The following is a 25,209-nucleotide window of genomic DNA, read 5'->3' on the forward strand; positions in this document are numbered from 1 at the left end:
ATATAGTGTGCTATATTATTCTGAAATAAAGTCTTAGTGTTACTGTTATTTAGTTTATCTGTATTCCACTTGAATGTTATAAATCTATTAGTTATCTTTTTAAACTTTATATATTTATTTTATTCTCACAAGTCTGTGGTCTGATCCACAGTTGGCACTTGTGAGAATTACAATAATCCATAGCCTTTTGGTTGGAGAGTAGAATGCAATCCATTCATCTAACCAAGCCGCAAAATTTTGCTCATAACAGACTATGGAGAGGGCATATTGCCATTTCATGTTGGTTTGCATTAGAACTGGCAATATGCACTTCCATCAAGTTTACTTTCATAGAATATTTTTTTTTAAAAAAAAGTAAATAATGTCAACACTAGAATGTAAGATAAATAAAACTATATACTGACTTAATATTTATAAATTTACTCACAGGAGGAATTGGCCTACTTGTTATAACACCAAAACCACGTGAAGTATCTGCTGGATCATGAATTTTTCGTCCTCTAGTATTCTGTTCTTCTGGAATTGGACAAGTAAGTTTCATATTGAACATATACAAACAACAAGGCAGGTTTTCTTTAGGGTGACTACTTCTTAGTGCTTCTGATACCTATTATAACAAACCACAATTAGACAAATCACAACTTTGACATACTTTTTAAATTAAAACTGAAACAACTGAAAAAGTATAAGATAGATATAAGTGATAAGTGCAGTTAATTTTCAATTTAATTCGATAAAAGAAATACTTTGTTTTTAACACTGCTTTACCAAAAAATATTTCAGTACTATGCTTCTACATCTATTTAAAGAATGTTTTGATACTTTTTTGGTTACTTTACATTTTAACATTTCAGTTATCACTGAAAATATCCTACATGGAAAAGTGTCTAGACACCCCATTCTGCAACAAAATGGAGCATTATAATAGATCATGTGCCAGAATTCCTTTAAAAACATGGATGAGCTCCTCAAACAGAGTACAGTACTGTACTGTCTATTGTCTACTCATGAGCCAAGATCCTATCTATCCCAATGGCTTTAACAGGCCTTTAAGGCCCACAACCGTCCAAGCATGCTTGGATTTCGTAACCGAAATAGAGGATAGAATGGTCACTCCTATGCCTCAAGGTATTCTTGGCTGTATCCCTGTGTGTTCACGGGGCCGGTTTGCCTGCTTGTGGGATGAAAAACACCAGATAAACTGGCAGAAAAAACCCTACTGACTTCCAACAAAGTGTTATTATAGGATGCCATATCAGCAACCTGTCCGTACATACGATTGCAGAAAAATTGCAACACCCACAGTCAACTGTACAAAACGCTATTAGTAAATGGAAACATGAGGGCCTTACCACCACCAAGAAACATTAAGGAAGGCCATATAAATTAACACAAAGAGACAAGAGAGCACAAAACATGTAGTCCATGAGTATCATCACCATGATCAATATCATCAAATTCCTGACATGTACCCTCAAAAGGTATACAGGATATGATGCTACATGAAAAAATTACATCATTACTAACTTCCTATCTACATTTTTCCTCCAAATCAATCTGTTACTTGTCAAGACTCCAACATTATCAGATTTTATATTTCTATCTTCTATGGCACTTTTTACTGTTTCAATCCACCTATATCTTGGTCTTCCTCTGGGTCTTTTTCCTGCCAACCTGGCAGAGAACACTTGTTTTGCTAATCTTTTCTCTCCCATCCTGTTTAAGTGACCACCTGAGATTAGCTCTGCTAACACATTCCTGGATTCTAACAATGTCAAGTTCTTTCCTAATATCCTCATTTTTTAATATGATAATGCCATTGATACCATCTATTCAGGACTCTCTTATCTGCAGTCTCTAATCTTTGGTCAAGTGTTTTATTTCTAACCCAGCTCTCAGATCCACAAGTTAAAATTGGTTTGAACATTGTCTTGTATACAGCTAATTTCGTGTTTTGACTAATTTTTCTCTTATTCCATGTAAATTTATTCGGTTGGTTTCCTACTATACGAGCTTTGTTGATTCTGTTATCTATTCCCAAATTTAATTTACCATCTTCACTAAAAATTGTGAAGAAGCTGAAATATTTCACTTGTTCTATAGGTTCTCTATTCACAATGCTCCTGCCTATTTTCATTGTCTTTTGTTATTGCTGACCTTAATACCATACCTATCACAACAGTTATTCAATTTAATCAGCGAATCTTGCAGACTTGTACCTCAGTTGTATTAACAACTAAGATCAAGAGCTGAGATTAACAACTCCAATTTTGATATCGGCTTTAATACCACTTTCCTTCCTAATGTGATCGATATAAATAATGAATAACAGAGGGCATAATGTACATCCTTGTTGACACCAGATTTAACATTAAACCATCTTCCTGTAATTCCTTCAATTACAACTGCTGACTTACAACTCAAATAAAGACTAAGTATTGCTTGATATAATGTCCCACTGATGCCATACAACTGTAACACTTTGAATAGCTTTTTTTTTGGCACCTTGTCATATGTCTTTTCCAGATCTACAAAATGTAAATATAGATCTTTGTTATATACCCATGATTTCTCAACTATCTGTTGTAAAGTGAAAATCTGATCCTGACAGCCTCAATTTGGCCTGAATCCAATTTGTTCTTCACCAAGCTTTTCTTCCACAATATCCTTCTCAACCGTTTCTCAAGTATACTTGCATAAATCTCACCAGGAACAGTCAGTAAAGATATATCTATGTAATTCTCACATTCAGTTTCATTTCCTATTTTATATGGGTACTATGAGCTCTACTCCAATCATCTGGAATTCATGCCTCTGTCCAGGCCTTCTGAACTATGCGGTGCATCCACTGTAAGACTTTTATACCTCCATACTTGAGCATTTTTGGTCAAATATCATCTATCCAGCTACCTTTCACACATTTCAGGCTTTTGATAGCTTCTTCAACTTCAAGTATGGATACGTATTCCTGATTACATGCCTGTCAGCTTTATTTTTTTCCAATCTGCTGTCACTGATTGTTTCATTTAGCAATTTTTCGAAGATATTACTCCATACTTCAAGGATATCCTTTTTTTCAGTTTCATGTCACCTTTATCATCTCTAATTCCTTTTACAGCACTCTTTCCTCCATTTCTGAGCTTTTTCAACAACCTCCAGAATATCTTGCCACCTTCTTGATATTTTCTATGTTCTTACCAAAGCCTTCCCATGACTTTTGTTTAGCTAGTTTTACACAGTGTTCAGCTTTCTTACATTTGTTTCTGTATTCTCTAAGAGCACAAGCTGACTTATTTGCCAGAAAGTCTGATAATCTTTCTTCTTTTCCTTCACTGCATCTTTAACTTTCTGTGTCCACCACATGCCTCTCTGGCTGAATCAATCAATGTTTTCTTCAGGGCTTGCCACTGAATCCTGTTCCTCTTCACAAACTCTTTCATTTTTTCTTGAATAATGTTTGTGTATTTCAGTCTACAGTTCACATCTGAGAGCTGCTCAACTTTTATTCACTTTAAAACTTTCTTACATGTTCTTTTTTTCAATATGAAATTCAATTTCATCCTGCCCAAGACTAAATGGTGATCTCTTCCAATTTCAAATCCTCTGTGCACTGTAGTGACTTGTACCAGTGAGAAAATATCACTACCAACAATAACAGTCAGTGAGACTTTTCCTATTCCTTGAGTCTTCTCTCCATGTGAATTTGTGCACATTTTTATGTTGTAACATGAAGTTAGTAATAACCAGTCCATGTTCTTAAACAGAAATCCAACAGGTATTTGCCATTATTATTAGCTTTGCTCTTTTCTCCAAATTTTCCCAAAATATATTTGCATGTCTGACAATCATTTCCTACTCTGCTATTTAGATCCTCAACAAGGACCAACTTTTCCTTTTACATTGTGGCAGTTGCTTTTTCTAAAGCCTCAAAAAAATTCCTCCACTTCTACCTTAGTAGAACCTTCATAGTCCAGTTCCCCATTCTGATATTTGCCCACATCACTCAACTTGATACTGTTTGCAATTCAGGATGATTAGCCTCGTATTTTGTGTTCAATACTATAGCTACACCTTCTTTTCCCTGAATATAACATTTTGTATTTATTGCTCAGAAAAATTTCACCAGTTTTTGTCTTTTTTGTTTCAGTCACTCCTATTATGTCGATCTAGTGCTTAATCAATTTTTCTGCAAATAGTTCCATTTCTTTGCCATTTAGGTTTCTTATGTTGATAGTACTGATCTTGAACTCTGGTGATGTTGAGTTGGGGTGTGTGTTTCAGGATTTCTTCCAGTAGCAGACTTTTTGCTGATCACTCTGGTTCCCTGATGAAAACAACAGGGGCCTTGTTTAATCGGGCAATGCCCCAGCTGACATGAAATTCTGTCACGTTGTACCATCATTTTATATGTGGTTTAAGCCAATAAGAATACAATTTGGTTGGCTAAATCCCAAATTGCCAGCCCATCCTCGTCCGTTCAGTATCGAGGGAGATACCTAACAGGGTGCACCATGAGAAGGTGAGGATTGGACATTAGGTCAGAAGCCCTGGTCGGTTCTCTGCATTCCTTTAAAGGCTATGTGGAGGTCTCCTCCTCCTCTGCAAAAATGCAATTTAAATGTCCATGGCTGAGATGCTGCATACAATAGGTGAATAGGTAAGAAGCTATGGTCATATCTCTCCAATCCTTACACAGTGTGTGTGTGTGTGTGTGTGTGTGTGTGTGTGTGTGTGTGTGTGTGTGTGTGTGTGTGTGTGTGTGTGTGTGTGTGTGTGTGTGTGTGTGTGGAGGTCACCTTCTAGTTATTTAGATTTGACCCTTACATGACCTCTATGGAAAGAAAAGAAATAACAACAATAGTTAAACTATGCATTCCAACTTTCAGATATGTATGCTAAAATTAGTTTAAATTTGATTGCTAATAAAACACCATATTAACAACCATATTTAAACTACTTTTGGTTGCTAATGTTTGGTGTTTTTAAACTACTAATAAACTACTTTTGGTTGCTAATATGGTGTTTTCAGTAATTTCTGTTATTCCATATAAATTAATTCACATGACTCTCCACTATACAAGCTTTGCTTATTTTACTATCTATTTTGATATTTAATTGGCCATCTGCAATAAAAAAAATCAGGCCTAAAGAGCTGAAATGTTTTACTTGTTCTGTAGGTGAATGAATCCGAACAAAATTAATATTTTCCACGTGTTATTGCCTATTTTCAGTTTATCTTTTTATTGCTGGTTTTTCATTTCAAATCTGTTGTCATCATCAAACAGTACATGTTCTGTAAACTACTTATTTGATATCCACAAATTTTCCATAGAAATTAAATTAAATGTAGAAAGTTCCTGCCATGTTAATAATCACTTATGAATATTATCCCTTTTGATTCACGAAGGATATTCTTGCATACGTTAACCACCTTGCCATGAAAAATTCTCCAAAAACTCAAGATTGTAGCATTTCAACGAATGAATCATTAATGTCCACATACATTAATGTTCATTAATGTACATTAATGTTTGCAACTATCCACATATCATAATGTCTTCCAAAGAAGCATCTTCTGCTTTTGCTGTTCAGCTGCATTGTTTTCTTTGTAGCTGATATTTAGTGTACACAGTCATGATCAATGACTTATCAACTTTGTCAAAACAGGTGAAGTTTTGAATTCTCCTGTTGAGAAAGTGTGCTGAATAAAATCCTGTCATTGCCAATGCTTTTCATTAAAAGAACAAATTCAAGGAATTATTCCTAAATTCAATAACTAATTCAAGACACACCCTCAGTCACTAGTATTTGATTAATCCAATAATCAGCACTGGTTATGGCTCTTATGAGCAGGAGATTATGATCTTATCTATGCCATAAAGGCCATCAAGCTTACACTGAAGAGGTAATAATGCAATGCAAACTCCAAAGAGAATTAATGTTGATACCCTGAAAAGTTCCTGCAAAATATTACCACTTCCAACAACAAATTGTGCTGCTGAACAGTACTGGATGACAATTAAGTCTGCATTTTATATTTCCTATGAAGAAACAACTGGCTACCAGTCTAAGAATCATCAAGAGTCATTGATAAAAATGAAAAGGGAAATCCACCACATCACTGCCTGTTAAGAAACCTTTCCAGGCCTGGCCAAATAATATCAAACTATCCTTGAAAGAAACAGGCATATTAAGAAATAAAAATATGGCATAAAGAAGAATGCACTCCTGAAAAATCAAGGAAATTCAATGCTTTTCTAACACTACACCTGACTCTCATGTCTTCTTCGGTATCATCAGAATCTTCAGTTTAAGACTCAAATCCTATCTGAACCAAGGAGAGATCAACCCTTTTTAAAGATGCTGCCTCTCTCAATCAAGGTTGCATTAAGGTTTTCGTAGGCCCTAGGCACTCTTGTATTCGACTCCTGCCTTGCCCTGATGTACCACTAGGAACAGACAGACATCATTCCAAAAACTGTCCTATCGATCTCCATGGACCTAAAAATGTGCATATCCATTAAAAACCAGAAGTTGAACATTTTTTGACAAATTTGACTTTCTTATTGATAAATCAATGTCAGAAAGCAAAACTGTTTCCAAAGCAAAGACTCCAGTCCACATATATAATCAAGATTTAAAAGATTCTTTTGTGAATGAATTTTAATTATTTTCAAAATTATTTCCGGAGTGCAAAACAGTATCAGAATTATTGTCAGTGCAAATTGAACAAAACCTGGTGACAAACTTCCCGAATACAAATATTGAACTTTGAATTTACTTATCAATTATGGGGAATGCAGAAGTGAACGAGTATTTTCAATCATATAAATTTCATTAAATCATATAAAAAATCATTTGCAATCTGAATTATCTCAGTCAAAATTATCTTTATCAGTACTTTCTATATAAAGTGAAATATTCAAATAACTGCCTGTTGACGAAATTATGAAAGAATTTGTGAATATTGCAAACAAATAATGCCTCTTGATAAATTCAAGGAAATTCAATATTTTCCATGTGTTATTGCCTATTTTCATAGTTTATCTTTTTATTGCTGGTTTTTCATTTCAAATCTGTTGTCATCATCAAACAGTAAATGTTCTGTAAACTATTTATATGTTGAACGTGATTTTAACAATCTTATGTGTTGAATGTGATTTTTATGTAGTAAATGTGACTGTTTCTTTTTGTTTTTTAGAAAATGTGATTCATGATTGTTTATGTTTTCAAGAATGGTTGTTAAATAAACCTATTTCGATTTTTAAAATTTTCTATTTATAATTTTTGTGGAAGAAAATATAAAATATCTTTATTTTGGAATTTTCTTTTTCTTCCCAAGTCCTGTAAATTTTTTTTGTTAATCCTGTCTTTGTAGGCCCTGCTCTCAATGCAGGAAACATTTTAAAAATCTTTTAAGTTACAACACACAGTTGTCAATAATAAATTCCTCAACATTTCCCAAGAGCCAATCAGAGACAATCTCGCTTCTCCCTCTTCTGGCTGAATATGAATATGCTATCCAACATGTAAAATCCAATAGGGCTGCTGGTCCTGATGGCATGGCATCCTTGAAGACATTTTCAGAAAAAGTGGCATAGCAAGCACCAGCTTCAGATCCTCTATGTTCAGATTTGGGGCAAAGAGATATACCTGTTATTTAAAAGATGTTCTGTTCATAGTCACCTCCAAAAAATGTTATGTGAGACTGCTCTAATTATCAGGGCATAGGAGAAGCTATGTGGAAAAATTCTATCAGATTGTTTGTCCATTAAAATTCACCAGGGATAGATGAACCAAGATGGAGTGATCAAAGATCAGAAAGAGCGATCAACATTTTGAAGATCCATTCACAATAAAAAGGTGACAAGCAAAGAGACATGCATGATCGTCACTGTCTTTTCAACAATTCTATCTTATGGAAAACTTCCTCAAAATACCCTCTTGGATGGAACAAAACTTTTTAACTTTAATGAATTCCAATATAAAACAAAGGCAACCAAAATGTTATTTGAGAAAGTCCAATATGCTGATGAGAATGCCTGCCCTCCCATTCTGAAAGTGAACTTCAAATTGTTAACATTTTCAAGGCATATGAAAAAACTGGTATAAGAATAAACATCTAAAGGATGCAAGTACTTTACCAACCTGCTCTGAGTGTTTCTGTGTAAGTGTCTATTACATCTATTACAATTAGACAGATGGAATAACAATAGAAAATATCAACTCTTAGCTTGATAATCATCGCTCAGCATATACTGCCACTAATGAGGAAATTTGTATGTTCCTCTGAAACGTGCCAATGTAACTTTTAGATGAATGAGAGAAAAAAATTAGTTTTTGATGACCAGGATATCCATGTGGATACCAAACTTTTGATTTATAGGAATGTTGGCTTCCCAATTTTGTTTTATGAATGCAAAATATGGACCACACACACACAAAAAGCACACATCTGGAAAACAACAACAACAAAAAAAAAAATACTACCAACATTGCTCTCAAAAAATAAGATTCACTGGAAAAATAGCACATCAAGCATATTGACTGAAACAAGCCAGCTACACTAGTACTGTGGCAATGATTATTGCCACTTACTTTGCTGGATGGATGATGTCAGATATACATCTTTCAAAACAGATTTTCCAATCTCAAAATTTAAGGAGGGCAAAGGAAGTACTTCAAGACACTTTAAAATCTCGAGCACTTTAAAACTGCAAGGCAAACATGAAAAAAGCTAATAGCATCAACATAAGCAACTTGGAAATTGTGGTTCCAAAACAGCCAAAATTGAGAAAAGCAGTGTCTACAAGATGTATTTTATAAATGTGGAGGAAGTCTCAGAGAGAGACCATAAGAGAAAAAGAAAAATGTTATATCGCATGGGAAAATGCTTCATGACCATTAGTACCTCCTGGAAACATATCACCAGCATCAATCACTGCAAAAGGTCATGTGAGTTGCACATTGGCCTAATCAACTATCCAAAGACTCACTAGTAATCAAATTTTGGAAGACAGTCATGTGTTTGCAAGAGACTCTTAGTGACCACAGCAAACAACCAAAAGAAAACAAAGAACATACCAAACAAACTACAAAAGGTCCAAATAAAACCTTAGAATAAAAGCTTTCTGAAAGAAATTCACTACCACACTCTCAATATAACAAACTATTTCTTTTTCCATATAAATGTGAATAATCTAAATGATTAGAGTCATCACCTATAATTTTCTATTTTGAGCAAGCATCGATTCCTGTTGTTTATCTACCTACTAAATATTATAGATAAAACTCATTTTTAAAATATATAAATTGCTACTTTTCTAGTGAATTTTGTTGATGGGTAATGAAGAGAATAGTTTCATTAAAAAATAGCACATGCTAAGATAAGGAAAGAGAAAAGAATAGCAGTTTCTGTACTACCTGTTTATAATAATACTGCCTTCTTTTTGTTGTACCTGGACGAGCAGAACCTTCAGGAATTACTTCTTTTTCAAATTCATCCAAAAAATCTTCTTCGAATTTTACTGCTTCCTTGCCAGTGGGAAGAAAATTGTTATCCAATTCTCCTAAAGAATGCAAAACGTATCAATTCTTCAAGTGAATTTCTTGGATTTGTAGTCACATCAGCTTAAAAAGAAAAAATTTTGCACACACACACACACACAGATATAAAAGGACATGTAAATGAATTCCAAATATATCTAATCATGAAATTTATAGATGTGCCACACACATCATAATAAAATAACATATCTTCAATTTTTTTTTTTAAGTTGCTCCCACCCATGAAAGGTTATTTTTAAACCTATAGTACATTTTGTATTGCAGGTAGGCTAAGGATTTTTTTTTAATCAATTTATATATATATATATATATATTTTTTTTTTTGTATTTTTCATTTATTTTTTTACATAGCCTGGAAAACCTGCTCTAGAGACCAAACATGGAACTTTTTCAAGCCACTTCAGGCCTCCAATAAGCAGGGCTGGTCTCACACCAGACGATGATATTCATCTTCCACCTAAAGACAATCATGAACATCCATACGCACGGTGGGATTTGAACCCACAGCCTATTTGTTTGAGAGCAGATATGCTAACTACTCGGCCAACCAGGCTGGCATATAAGATAAGGAATCACTTTTTTTTTAATTTACCCAAAAAGAAAAAAAAAATCCAAATTTTATTATTTTCTTGCAAGTGGAGAGATTTGCATATCCTGACATATTTGCCAGGAACTTTCAATAAGAGTTATTCCTAAGACAGTCTCTTTAACTTCTTTAATCTACCATGAAGTTATTATTTTTTCTAACTTTTTAATTCAGCCAGAAAAGTATCACCAAATGCTTATCTGACCGAATAGCATTATTCTCTTGAGATTTTACTACTAGGCTCTTAAAAGTTTGGTTCTCATTTCCAACCCTTTACACTTTTCTCTCATAATATTGATATATCTGAGTCTACAATTAATATATGAAAATACTACTCAGTATTTATTATTTTGAAACCGGAAAACCTGTATTTTATTTTGATTGTTATACTCATTTTTACCTTGCTCAAAACTAAATGGTGAACACTTTCTGTTTCAAATTCCATATATATATCCTCGTACCGTGAACTGAAGACATTACTTTCAATAATACATGTTTGCATAAAACGCAGAAAATGGGAAGAACTTTGTGGTTTAGAAAGTAGCATAACAGATATTGGCAGTGTTAAATCAGAAACAGGTGAATACCGAACAAGAGAGACGAGCATGATCAAGGGTGAGGGAAAACAAGTGGCATGTGAATGACAATATATAAAATTAGGGAGTGTAGAAGGTTCGAAAAATGAAAGAAAGTGGAAGATAGTGTTAACTGGGAGGAAATGTCAAGAGAGGATAGGTAGCTTGCCGAAAGATATATGAGCTGAAAGAAGTGGAACATATGAGGAATGAGTTCAATAGCATGAAATACGAGATTAGGAGACTAAAAACAATGAATGCAAAGAGAATCAGAGTAGGAGTGAGAGAGAATGACAGAAGAGGAGAGAATATGAAAACCAGTAAAAGAGAGGGAATGAGAAAAATGCAGGAGAGCTGGACCAGGGATGAGAGATGACAGGATGGCAGATAAGTGGGAAAACAAGGAGAAAATGAGAGGAGAAAAAGTGAGGATGTACAGGTGAGTAAGGAAGGAACAGAATGGTAAGAGGTGTGATGTATGGAGATTCCATGATCCGCGGTGTACAAGATAGAATGGTAGAGGAGTGTTTGCCACAAAGAATGAAATGATACACTGTGTGACTATGGCAATTAAGCAAGGTGAAAAGAGTGGATGAGATAATTGTGATGATAGGCACAAATGACTTGAGAGACTGTGGTGAAAGATCTGAGGTTATATAGAAGACTGAGAGGGGGAAGATAGTGAGTGTGCTACCTAGGTATGATAATGCAGAGCTGCAGAGAAGAGCATCACTAATGAATAGTATGATAGTCAGAATGTGTCAAAAGAGAGGCTTGGATTACATGGATGCCTGGAGAGCATTTGAGAACAGAAAAGAAGTGTATGCAGAGACTGCTTGCATTTGAAAGAGGAAGTATGTAGGAATCTGGAGAAAATGTTGTTCTTGAACAAGTCAACATATCAATGCAGGGAAACTAGAATTATCAGGTGGATAGAAGCAAGGGTGGCCTCTTGTGGGAATAGTTGCTTTGGAGAAGGAGGAGTACATCATGTAAAGCTAAATCCAGTGGAGTCTAGAAGGAATAATGATAGGTATAGAAACAGTGACAAATCATTGATTATTCTTTATACTAATGCCAAGAGTATCTGGAATAAAGGAGAATGAATCAGTGGTGCTGACAGCCTCAGCCTGTCCAAAGATTGTTGGAATCACTGAGACTAGATGACATACACAGGAATAGAAGTAGCAGGGTATAGCATTTTTTAGCAGGATAGGAAGGGCAAAGGCAGTGGTGCTACTGCTTATGATAAGTGATGAGTTATGTCCTCTCAGAGTGGAAGATTTGGAAGCCAATGCGACAAATGGATTTAAGAACATATGGTGTGAGGTGGAGGTAGGCAGACTGGATATTTAGTAGGGTGGTACTATAAGTAAGGGAGCGTAGAGGGTGAAGAGCAGGAGATGTTTAGGCAGTTGAGTTTGCAGAGTGCGAAAAGAATGACTGTTATGGGAGATTTTGACTATAGCAATATAAATTGGGAAGAGGAAACTACATGTAGCAGTAGCAAGGGAATATAATTTCTGGAATTTTTGAGGGAATGGCAACACATAGTAGAAGGAACACGAGGTTCAAGAGTTTTGGATTTGGTCATAGCATCAGAAGATCTGATTGTGACTAAGATGGAATCTCTGCCCATCGTGACCATGTGGTTTTGACTTAGAAGGAAGAAACATGCAGGAGTAATCAAAGGGAAAGGAATATATGTGGAATTAAAATACAGGTGATTATAATAATCTTAGAAATCACCCTGGGACAGATCCATGGATGAAGGAATTGGAAGGGCAAGATATCACCAGTGCTTTGGAACTGGTAAAGGATTATTTATTGGCAGCAATGATTTATATCTTGAGTGAAAAAGAGAATACAATTTAGTGTCAAGTGGATGACAAACAATATCAAATGGGCATTGTAGGTAAAAAAAGAGGTTATGGAAAAGATATAAGGGGTGGAATGCAGATGCATGAAGAATATGAGACTCAGGCCAGGAAAGTGACTAGCATGGTAAAGAAGGTAAAATTGGAATATGAGAATAGATTGAGCCAGAGATACAAAGCAAATCCTAATAAATTCTTTCATTATGCGGCCAGTAGAAGGAGGAATAATTATGGAAGAATGATGTTTGGATAAAAATGGGAGTAGAGTGACTGAAGCAAAGGACATAGTGGAGTTCTTCAATAAGCACTTTATTGGGATATTTCATCCTGGAGAAGTAGGTTTTAATACTAAACGGATAGAGCAGGTTTGAGGTTTAAAGTGCAAGAAGAGAGTGTGTTTCAAATACTGAGTACTCTGGAGGTCAATAAAGCAATGGGACTGGATGGGATTTCACCATGGGTTTTGAGAGAATGCACTAAAGAACTGACAGCTCCACTGATCTGGCTTTTCAATGAGAGTGCCAGTGGAAAGGCGCAAAATGTAAGGCGGGTAACCATTAAGCAAAACATTATATAAGGGTGGTGTCAAATTATACAGCAGTTTTTATTTCATTAGTAGTTAAGATTTTGAGGAAATTAATGAAGGATCATTTACAGCATTGGGCATATGAGAGTAAAGTTATCTGTAAGAGTCAGCATGTATTTATTAAGAGGCAATCTTGTATTAGTAATCTGATTGCTTTTATAATAAAGTGACAAGACCAGTTGATGAGGGAAAGTCATCTGCTGCCATTTTTTTGGATTTTACAAAGCATTTGAAGGGTGCAACATGATAGGATGATATTTAAATTGCAGTACATGGGTGTGTATGTCAGGTTAGTGAATTGGATTAGCTGTCTGATAGGTATCAGAGAATTGTGTATGGAGTGGTAACAAGGAAGGTTATAAGTAGGGTCCAATGAACTCAGTACTGCAACCTGTATTGTTTAACCTTTATATAAATGAAATTGTTAACAGATTGCATGGGAGGGGGATATTCAGTTGTTTTCAGATGATGTGAAGCTGGAAGAGTTATAAATAATGCAGATGTGGTAGCCCTTCAAAGAGGATTTGAATAAAATGTTCACATGGGCAAATGAATGGGGCTATCAGTTTAATTCAGCTAAAGTCAAAGTTTGGGATCCAACAATGGGAAGCTATATACTCTGTTGGAGGAACTGTAGTGGAGGAAGTGAGGAAAGCAAGGGATCTGTGGGTAATGACTGATAGAAACCTGAAATCCAGGGAACATATTGCAAAGGTGGTGAAGGTAACACAGAGAATGCAATACTATAAAGGGTGCTGACCTGCAGAGGTAAAAGAGTTGTCATTCCATCGTATAATGCCCTGATCAGACTATACTTGGACTACTGTGTTCAAATTTGGTCCCCATGATTTGAAGGGGATAAATTAACATTGGAAAGAGTACAGAAGCGGATAACAAAGATGATATCAGGACCATACAATGTTAGAGGATAGACTGAGGGAATGTGGACTGCAAAGTTTGGTAGATAGAAGAAGAGATGATATGACTGAGACATTTAAACTGTTGAGAGGTAGTTATAAGGTGATACCAGATGTTTTATCTCCTTCATCTTCAATGTCTTCTCAATTGTCCACAGATAACTCCAAGAATTTCTCACTTTCATCACTATCGGCAGCTTCAGTGAAACAACATCATCTTTACATCCTGAATGAAGAACTTTATTAAAGAAGCAATTCATTCAGGATTTAAGAAGTCAGAAAAATCAGCTGAGAGAAAAAAACTTGTACTCGAGCAGAAGAAATAAAGTAATAACTGTAAATAGAAATAGAATTACCTCCTTTTAGTAGAATTGTAATACCATGTAAAGAACTTTGTGTATAAATTAGTATTATATGAATGCATCATGTATACAATGAATGGGTAAATTAGATGTAAACAATAGTCCAAAGGTCATGGGGGGGGGGGGCCTGAGGCGTTGGCAATCTCGGAAAGCGACCACATTCGTTTCCCGGAAGACGCTGCTAGAGATCTTGCGATGTGCCGAAATTCCTGCGGATGTAGGAAGTAGCGGGCGAGAAAAAGAACGCAGAAAGAAGAGAACGCTATCGCAGCGAGTCACAGGGTGCTAAAAAGGGGAAGTGAAGGGAGAATAAAAAGGGTTTGCACCCCTTTCTCAAGGCTAATTTTTGCCTATTTTGTTGGATGATGATTCGACTTCTCCCATGGACCGGTAGTTCTTTATTGTGTTTCTTGGCGATGGTATGATATCGGACGATGCGCCTTTCCCTTCGATGTCTGAATTTCTGCCGATGCTAAAGTGTGAGATGTCGGCATATGCTGTCTTCACTCCTTCGCTGAAAATTCCGACGGAATAATATCGCAGATGTATACCAGAACCGGCAGCAGAATCGACGATGGCCCTGAAACAGATTGCCAGGTGCAGAGCATAGCTTAATCTGATGAACATAATGACCCACCATGTGGACGCAGGCTTATGGAAGTATTGAGAGGTAATTCAAACAAAGAAGGACAGTTCAGACGGACCTGGAGATCCTGCCCCAAGAAATGGTAAAGTACAGATTTTGTTGTATAATTACCCAGTCAGTAAAAGGGAAAGATCATTGTAGTGTAATAATAGAGTGTGGACAGTATTTAAGAACTTTAAGTGATTATTTAGCAGTGGCTAATGTCCATAAGACAAATTGTCTGGAATGATTATAGATGATTGTGACTAGTTTAATATGCAAGACTAACATAGTAGGTAGAATATAATAAAGTTAGTTTAATCCTTTATCCAAGTGTGAGCAAACAAAGTTTGCGCCTGAAAGTATCTTCAGGACTGGGATAAGGTGGTACAACACCGGGAAACTCATTGCAAAGGTGGAGCAATAGATACTTTCAGGCGCAAACTTTGTTTGCTCACACTTGGATAAAAGATTAAACTAAATTTATTATAGTCTAACCAAGTGAAAAATAAACTTTCAACATAGTAGGTAGAATATTGATTAGAAGTGTATAATGTGTATATTATGTGTGTTTAATCTCTAACTTAAAAGAAGGATTTATTGTTCATGCATTAGAGTATTAATCAGTTTGATACAGTTTGATTTAGCATGTCATTGAACTAATTGAAAGTGAGATTGGTCAAAGTGTATATTGTCTTTAGATTCCAATAAATATGTTTTTTCATCTATACCTGAGTTTTGCCTGTGATATGAACCAAAACTACTACTCATTAATCTGAGCCATAGCAGGGAGGAATTGAAAGAAAGGTATAACATGTTGTTATAGAGGTTATGACTGCAAACCAGAATTTACTTAGATACAGTAAAGTGTTTAATTTATGAGTTTAAGCGCTAAATTTATTCACCTATGTGCACCAAAAGTCTGGAAAAGTCTCCCTGAATAAGAGTCCCCTCTATTCTAAGATATTGGCTGGTGCAGCTTTAAAAAATAAATTTGTCAATATCTGAAGAGGAGACGGCCCCAGAAAGAAATTAGAGGATTAGTTTCTTTTAGCAAGAAATAACCTTTAACAGTCAGGGTAAGCATGAGTAAAATTAGGAATCAGCTAGAGATATAGAATTTGCTTTCCTTATAGAATGAACATGTAAGAAGTGATACAGATATTAGAGTCAGGGAATTTTGTAAGTCTTGTAGTTAATGTAGAGAGGAAAATTCATAAAGGAAGTAAAATATTTTAGGAAAAGTAACGACATAACAATGGCGCACAGTAAACATATTTAACAATCTGCACACATCATTCTTCTTGAAATTGCCTTCCATTTAAGAAGTTTAGTACTTGGTGTTTAGTACGTAAATATTACAGCTGCTTTTCTGATCCATTCATTACCTGAAAGAATCATCTTATACAGATTATTGGAAGGATGAAACCTGTTTTAATCCTTTGTAACACTGATTATTTCCATATGATACTTCTGTAGTTTTTTTGTAGTTCCACTTATATTTCATGTGCTAATAATACCTATCTACAATTCTGTTTGAGGTCATTACATCAGTTAACTTACTGAAGATCATTCAAGTTAACTGATGAAAACATATGAGTTTTGTCTGGGAAATTCCAAAACCTTTGAATTATCGTGCCAACAAGTACTACCAGATGCATGCTTCTTATGCTGCAGACCAGCAGCAACATTGGGAAATAGCTTAGCAAAAACCACAATGTGATATTTTGCTTAGTTACTGTACCACATCTGTTTGTTTCAATACAGGTTCGGTGTGTCTGGCAATTTTTTATTGTAAAAAATGAGCAATTTTCATGATCAATGAATTTGTGTGAGTTTTGTGCTAAATTGTGAAAATCTTTCATGGAGACAATTAAAATGTTAAAAACAGCATTAGGGAATGAGGCTTTAGGCTAGGCTCAGACATACAACTGGTGGAAATGTTTTGAAGATGGCCAAACTTCAGTCGACAATGATACCCTTTCAGGATGCCCATCAACGATGAAAACAGATGAAAATGTTGCAAATGTTCATGAAGACATCCATTCTAGTTGCCATTTAACTCTTTGTGAGGTACTGAAGAAGTAAACATTTCAAAAACAGTTTGTCATGAGATTCTTACACAAAATTTAGGCATGCATTGCATTGCAGCCAAATTTGTGCTTCGCCTTTTGACTGACAATCAAAATCAAATTCGAGTTGATGTGAGCCAAGAGCTTTTCAGTCGAGCTTACAAGGATGGAAACTTTTTAAAAAACATCATTATCAGGGATGAGACGTGGGTTTATGGCTATGACATCGAAACAAAACTCAATCATCACAGTGGGTGTTAAAAGGGTCACCATGACCCAAAAAAGCTAGACAAGTGAAGTCAAACTCAAAGTAATGAAGACAGTTTTTTACAATTATGAGTGCATTTTTCACCATTAATTTTTTCCACAAGGCAAGACAGTGAACAAGGAGTATTATCTTGAGGTAATTCAAAGTCTTCATGAGCTATCAGAAAAAAAAGGCCCGATGCTTGGAGGGAAATCTGATTGATGCTTCATCATGATAATGCACACACACACACACAGCATTACTAATCTGTGAATTTTTGGCAAAACAGGAAACAATGATCGGTCTACAACCTGCTTACTTGTCTGACTTCACACCAGCAGACTTTTTTTTATACCCCAAATTGAAATTGACATCAAAAGGCTGATGTTTTGAGTCAATTGACTCAATAAAGAAAAAATAACTAGCAGCATCCCAAAAGAAGCGTTCCAGAAAATGACAGAGAAAATGCTGGCAGTGATGTATACAAAGTGGAGGAGAGCACTTTTGAGGCAACAAGGCTGAATAACTTCTAAATTAGAAAGGAAAATTTTTATTTAAAAAGTTCAGGAACTTCCCAGACAGACCTTGTATGTTTTCTGCTGATATGGTAATTGATTATGTTGTACCATCATAACACATGTGCAGTTTAAATAATTAAGAAACATTTTGGTTACGTAAATCTCAAACTACTAGCCTGTTCTTGTTCAATACCTCATGGATGCCTACCAAGACAGCGCATTGTAGGTTTGGTTTGGTTTATAGTCTATTTGGCACAAAAACTACAAAGGTCATACTGGCCATACTAAGATTACAACTATACATAAGCAGTTAAAGAAAATTGTAAGCAATATGCCTGTACAAAAATTAGGTTCTACAAAGCAGCACCTACATAGAAACAGAATTGCTGCAGAGGGAACAGCAACACACTAGGTTAAAGGTTACAGTAATACAAAAATTGTCAACAATACAAGTTAAATAAACAAAATGTGTATACAAGACATCAAACCAAGGAATGCAGTATCTATATATAGTTATATAAAATTATAACAAATGTTTTTACAGCCATATATAAATAGCCAAAAAGGAATTATTATGCAACATCTATGCATAAAAATAAAATTTGGCAATGTGGTATCTACATATAAACAAATTTACAAAAACATTATACAAATATACAAGACGCCCTACAGCAATACATAATTAGTCAAAAAAATAGTAAATAATATGTATGCACAAAAGTTAAGCTGGGCAATGCAGTATCTACATATAAACAAAATTACTGCAGCATTTAAGGCAGTACATAATTAGACAACAATACAAGTTAATAAACAAAATGCACGTACAACACCAAGCCAAGGAATGCAGTATCTACATATAAGATTACAACAAATGTAGTAATACAGAAAGTTAAAGAGGAATTATGATACGATATGTATGCATAAAAATTAAGTTTAGCAGTGTGGTATTTACATATTAACAAAATTACAACAAGGTAACACTAGGCTACAGAAATACATGATTGGTCAGAAATTAAATTAATGAATAATACACCCTCTGTCCAAAAAGAAACTAGTGGCACCACCTATTGTATCTTTTTGTTGTCGAAAGCGGCAACCTTCTTTAGTGTTGTGTCAACTGTTTATGGCATTTGTTTCATTAGAAGTCGAGTTATAGTGCCAAGAACGACAGTGTCTTTTGACAAATGGTCGTCATCACGATATTCACGCCATACGCGATGAATTCTCACTATCAATCGCTTCAAAACTTCGAGATAAAACTCATCATTGACCGTTTGGCCAGGCAGAATGAATTCTTTGTGGATAATGCCCTTGGAATCATAGAAACAAATCAGCATTGTCTTTACTTTTGACTTCTCCAAGCGACTTTTTTCGGATGCCTCTCTTCTGGTGGTCTCCACTCAGCACTCTGGAACTTTGTTTTGGGCTCATACTCAAAACACCAAGTTTGGTCACCACCAGTAACGATCGTTTCAAGGAAGTATGAGTTCTTACAAACAGTTTTAATGAGGTCCTTGCAGTGTTCAATTTGATACATTTTTTGGTCATCGGTCAACTTGTAGGAAACAAATCATGAATTCGATCTTTTCATTGACGATTTTGGGTTTTCTTTGATGAAATCATGCGCTTTTTAGATGTTAACTTCACTCAGTCCAGTTTTTGGACGGCCCGGCTTTTTGTTGTCCTCAAGCGTCTCACGACCACTTTGAAATCACTTAAACCACTCATAAACTTGAGTACTAGATAAGCATTCATCACCGTATACTTTTTGAAGCATTCGATGCATTCCGGTAAAACTTTTACCAAGTTTAACACACACAAGTCAATCGCAGCTCTCTGTTTGAAACTCATTTTCCGACCGTTTGTCAAAACACACTGTCAATCTTGGCACTATAACTCAGCTTCTAATAAAACAAATGTCATAAACAGTTGACACAGCACTAATGAAGGTTGCCGCTTTTGACAACAAAAAGATACAACAGGTGGCGCCACTAGTTTCTTCTATTTTCAAAAAGTTTGGTTTCTTTTTATATACATTAGTGCTCAACTCCTGCACACATACATCACAAAAGATTACATATTTTGTAATATATATATATGTACAAAAGTTAAGTGAAGCAATACAGTATTTACATGTAAACAAAATTACAGTCAAATGTGTTTGTATAAATTAATTCTTTGTAAAAAATTAAAAACATCGTGCAATCTGCCCGAGTCTGTCAGCATCTGCCCGAGTTTATATGGTCTGGCCAGCTAGACAAAAATTTCATTCCTCTCTCATGCAAAGTACTGGCACTCTACCAGTATATGATAAATAGCGAGATGTGTATTGCATTTTCACACATGGGAGGGTCATTAGCTGTCAGTAAATAAGAATGTGTAAGATGACTGTGACTTATGCAGTGCCTAGTGAGAACAATTTCCTCTCTTCTCTTTATTCGTTGACTAGAATGCCAATGCTTAATTTCTGGTTTAATGTCATAATTTGTTTGTTAATGCTTCCTGCTATGATGATGCAATTGAGCAATTAGCTTTGATTGTATAAACTGTCTGCAGTCTGTATATGGTACTGTCAAACAGTACTTGGAGAAAGTTTGAGCTGATTTAGCAGCTGCAGCCTCATTTCTCTTAATTCCAATGTGGCTGGGAATCCAGCACAACTGAACATCAAAATTAAGGATTTTCATTTTGTGAAACAGGTATAACACCTCATAAAGTACTGGATGTGGATTATACATACGAGAGGAGATAGCCTGTAAACAGCTCAATGAGTCTGTATAAATTATACACTTTTGGTAGCAGTTTTCTTTTATATGAACAAGTGCAAGCTGAATGGCATGTAACTCTGCTGTATAATTACTGCAATCAGGTGGGATCTGGTCGGAGATAATAATGTCAGGAAACACAGCAGCACAGTCAACAGAGGTATTAGTTTTTGAACCATCAGTATAGATAGACAAGAAATCAGAATGTGTTGCTCTGTGTGCATTAAATAATTGGAGTAGACAGATGATGGAATATGAAATTTCTGTAGCTGAAAAAGTGAGAGGCTGCAGGATGGTGTGCAAACCTGCCATGGAGGGATGCTGTTATGTGTAGGCAATGTTGTCAACATTTATACCAAGAGCTTGCATAGTCTCTTTAAAATGCATACCAAAAGGACATATGGCAGTTTGAAGTGTGTGGTATTGAGCTTCCTAGTGCAGAGAAAAGAGACTAGTCCATGTAGGATGATCATCCTACATGGACTAGTCTCTTTAGGGCATAATTAAGAGACAACTGTTTCCATCGAAGTGATAGAGCTGGTTCATTTGCTTCAACATAAAGACTCTGAGTGGGTTATGTGCGAAAAGCACCAGTAGCTATCCATATACCCTGATGATGGATGGAATCCAACCATCGCAGGTTAGGCTTGAGACCCATAATCAGCTTTGAACGCATGAGTGCACGATAAAGATGGAGCAATGAAACTCAATCAGCAGCCCACTCCATAGAGGATAGAGTGCAAAGAAGGTTCAACGCTCTCTTGCACTTTTCTCTTAGTTGATGAATGCATGCTAGAAATGTAAGTTTATTGTCAAAGATCCGTCCCAAGAACTTGGCTTCTGTAGTTACTGGAATAATAGTGCACCCCATTCTTAATTCAGGATCTGCATGAAGAGTGCGTTTTCGATAGAAGCGCACACAGACACTTTTTTCTGTTCAAAAACCTAAACCCATTACTAAGAGACCACAGAGAAACATGATCAATTGCTTGCTGAAGTTGTCTTTCAATTACCCTCATAGGGGAAGTAAATTGTGAAGTCATCAACATATAGAGCATTGTCTAAAGTGGGAGGAAGCTGTTCGGTGATTGAGTTGATTTTAACAGCGAAAAGTGTCACACTTAAGACAGAGCCTTGGGGGAACACCCTGTTCTTGATTATATGATCGAGATAGCTTATTTCTCACTCTGACTTGGAAAATTCCCCTGAAAAGAAAATTTTTAATAAATACAGGAAGGTGTCCTTTAAGAACCAGGTTATAGAGGTCTTTTAATATGCCACATCATCTCCAGGCTGTGTCATAAGCTTTTTCCATGTCAAAAAAAAACTGAAACAAGGTGTTCTTGCTTCAGAAATGCATCTTTTATACAAGTTTCTAAATGGACCAAATGGTCTAAAGTTGAGCGATGTCTATGGAACCCACATTGTGTATTGGAGAGAAGATTGTTGCTTTCCACATACCAGAGAAGTCTGGCATTAACCATTTTCTCTAGTATCTTACAAAGACAGCTGGTCAGAGCAATGGGTCAATAATTATTTACTTGTGTTGGATCTTTTCCTGGTTTTAGGATAGCAATGACAATTGACTTATGCCAAGAATTTGGAAGCTCTTCCTCTGCAAGCATTCTATTGTATAATAAGAGAAGGAGATCCAGAGAAGATGATGGTAGATGTTTTATCATTTCATAATGGATATCATCAATCCCTACTGCATTAGTGTGAGATGAAAGGAGAGCTCTTTTTAGTTCCTCCTTAACAAATGGCTGATTGTATGGCTCAAGAACATTGGAAGAAAGATTTAGCCTTTGTTTCTCTTGCTGTTCTTTCAGAATTAAAAATTCAGGAGGATATGAAGCTGTTGATGAGATTCTAGCAAAAGTTTCTCCCAGAGTGTCTACAATGGCTTTGGGATCAGCAATAACACTTCCATTATGGTCTAAGGTAAACAAACAATGTGTTCTATATTGCCTTTCATTTTCCGGATTTTATCCCCGTACAATTTTTGGACTGATTATTATTATTATTATTGTTTCAAGGGCACCTCCATGGAGTCCTAAGACTTAATTTGGATGATCCAAACTATCAACACAATACCTATCACACTTCTCCTTGAAAACATCAATGGACAAAGAGCTCGCAAATGAGTGAGGTAATCCATTCCATCCACTCACCACTTTCCAAGTGAAAAATCTAATCCTCACACCTTTCCTAACTACCCTCTGGCCCAACTTTCAGAGGTGACCTCTTGTTCTGCCCCATCTCTAGCCAAGGTCTGAAATATTTCCTTTGTATTAACTGTATACAATCCTTCGACTAACTTAAATGTTGCTATCACATCCTCCTTTTTTTGCCTATCAACTAACTTTTGCAATCCACAAACCTCAATCTATCCTCATAGGAAGCATTCCACAGACCACTCAACATCTTGGTTACTAACCTCTGGATCCTCTCCATCACTTCTTCATCCCCAAGAAACCCTGGACACCAGATATGAGCAAAGAAATCCATATGTGGTAGACAATAATCAAGTGAGCTGCCCTGCCTACTTTAGCAATATGCTCTCTAAACTTCAACTCTCTATTTACTACCTAGAGATCCCTAGCTTCATCAATTTCCTGGAGTTCACTAAATGTGGTACACAGCTTGTAATCTTTGTATCGCAAAATGCATAACTTTACACTTTTCCACATTAAATTGACATCCATTATGTTTTTCCCATACTGTCAAAGCATGCACATATACATCCTGCAAGCTCTTTACATCACCTCCATTATCTTACCCAATTTTGCATAATCAGCAAACAACTGAATATCTCTATTCAATTTTTCCTATATCATTTATGCAGCAATTAAACAGCAGTGGTCCAAGCACAGAGCCCTGCAAACACCACTTGTCATCTGTCTTCTCCTGAATTCTGTTCCTCCATACACTACTTGTTGGTATCTATCCATTCAGTCACCCTTTTATCCATATCAACAGTTTCACATCCATCCCCAATTGTTGTAGTTTGTGTAATAGACATTAAATTGACCTCCATTATGTTTTGCAAAATTCAGTAGTATCACTGTGTAGCCATTTCCTTTTATCCAACTCAGCTGTCACTCTATTATAAAAAGTTATAGGAGATTACTAAGGCATGATCCATGTTTTATCGAGCTGTGCTACCCCTCATAAAATTTCATATTTTTATCCACCCATTTCTGAATTTTTTTTTGACTAACTTTTCCAGTACTTTTACACTGAGGTACTGATTGATCTATAATTTGCTACCACAGACTTAGATCCTCATTTATGCAAAGGAATTATTTTGTCCACCATCCACTCTCTTGAGACTTTGCCAGAGCTAAGACTTAAACAGTCTAAATCAAAGGCATCGCCAGTTCCCCCTGCACATTCTCTCAAAATCCCATATCCCATACCTGTATTTGCATTAAAGTTCTGCAATATCCTAAGTATGTCCAAGTAATCAACCTCTGTTCTCAACAATCAGTCTCTCATCACCTGTGCTATAACAATATCACTTAGATTATATCATCCTCATCAAATTCCTGCTATGTACCCACAAGGGGTGTACAGGATATGATAGTACTACATGAAAAATTTACATCATTATTAATTTCCTATCTACTTAGATTATATATCCCTGCCAAATGGTCACTCAATAGCTCAACAATATCATCTGCCTCTGTTACTTCTATACCATCTGCACTCATTAAAGTTATCCTTCCTAGTACTTACCACATAAAAAAAAAAAAAAAAAAAAAAAAAACCTCTAGGATTTCCTTTCACCTGCTTGGCTAACTTCTTCTCGTAATCTTATTTTGCCTTCCTTACCATGCTGCTCACCTTTCTTGCTTATTCCATGTACTGTTCATGAGTTAAATGGTCACTTTTCTCCTTATAAACACTTCACACATTTTCTTTTTTTATAACTCTTGCTTAATGATATTACTCATCTATCTAACTCCTACCCGATTTACCTTCCTGACTTTGGGTATACAGTGTGATAATGCTTACAGATTCCTCTCGACTATCCTCCATACCTGTGAACATCATTCCCTTGCAGATCTTTATTCCATGGTACTGCTTCAAGCTGCCTCTCCTAAATGGATCATAATCACCATCTTGTAGTTCCACATATATCCCTTCTGAACTGGAATTGCTGCACTTTTGTTACTTCCTGATCACTTTCTTCAATTGGACGAAATGTAGCCACCTTAGTTATGCACATGTCTTCTGATCCTATAACAAAATCCAATACTCTAGTACCTTGAGTACCCTCCATCGCATTCTGCTTCAAGTAATTCTCTTCTCAGTAAGTGTATAAATTCCATTTTCTTCCTGCCACGTGATCTTTCCTCCTTCCACTCTATGTCTCTGAAGCTGAAGTCCTCCCCCCCCCCACCCATAATAATTACTTGACTAACACTCATTGTACTAATTTGCTAATGCATGTCTTCCACATCATCCCTGGCACCCCCTGGTCTATAGAAGCAACAAATTTTATATTTT

The 25,209-nt window shown here is 35.8% G+C and overlaps 1 protein-coding gene across 1 annotated transcript in view; it reads right to left on the bottom strand.

Moving 5' to 3' along the window:
- LOC150102389 (endoribonuclease Dicer-like) overlaps positions 1 to 25,209 on the bottom strand; it is a 187,215-nt gene that overhangs the window by 86,160 nt on the left and 75,846 nt on the right. Inside the window, 2 exon segments of the mRNA XM_090399451.1 lie at positions 428 to 607; positions 9,424 to 9,569. Coding sequence (XP_090255577.1) covers positions 428 to 607; positions 9,424 to 9,569 — 326 coding nt within the window.

Source organism: Typopeltis vanoorti, chromosome 10 (genome assembly GCF_054136105.1).
Source record: "Typopeltis vanoorti isolate ZY-2024b chromosome 10, IOZ_Tvanoo_1.0, whole genome shotgun sequence".
Taxonomy (NCBI): Eukaryota; Metazoa; Arthropoda; class Arachnida; order Uropygi; family Thelyphonidae; genus Typopeltis; species Typopeltis vanoorti.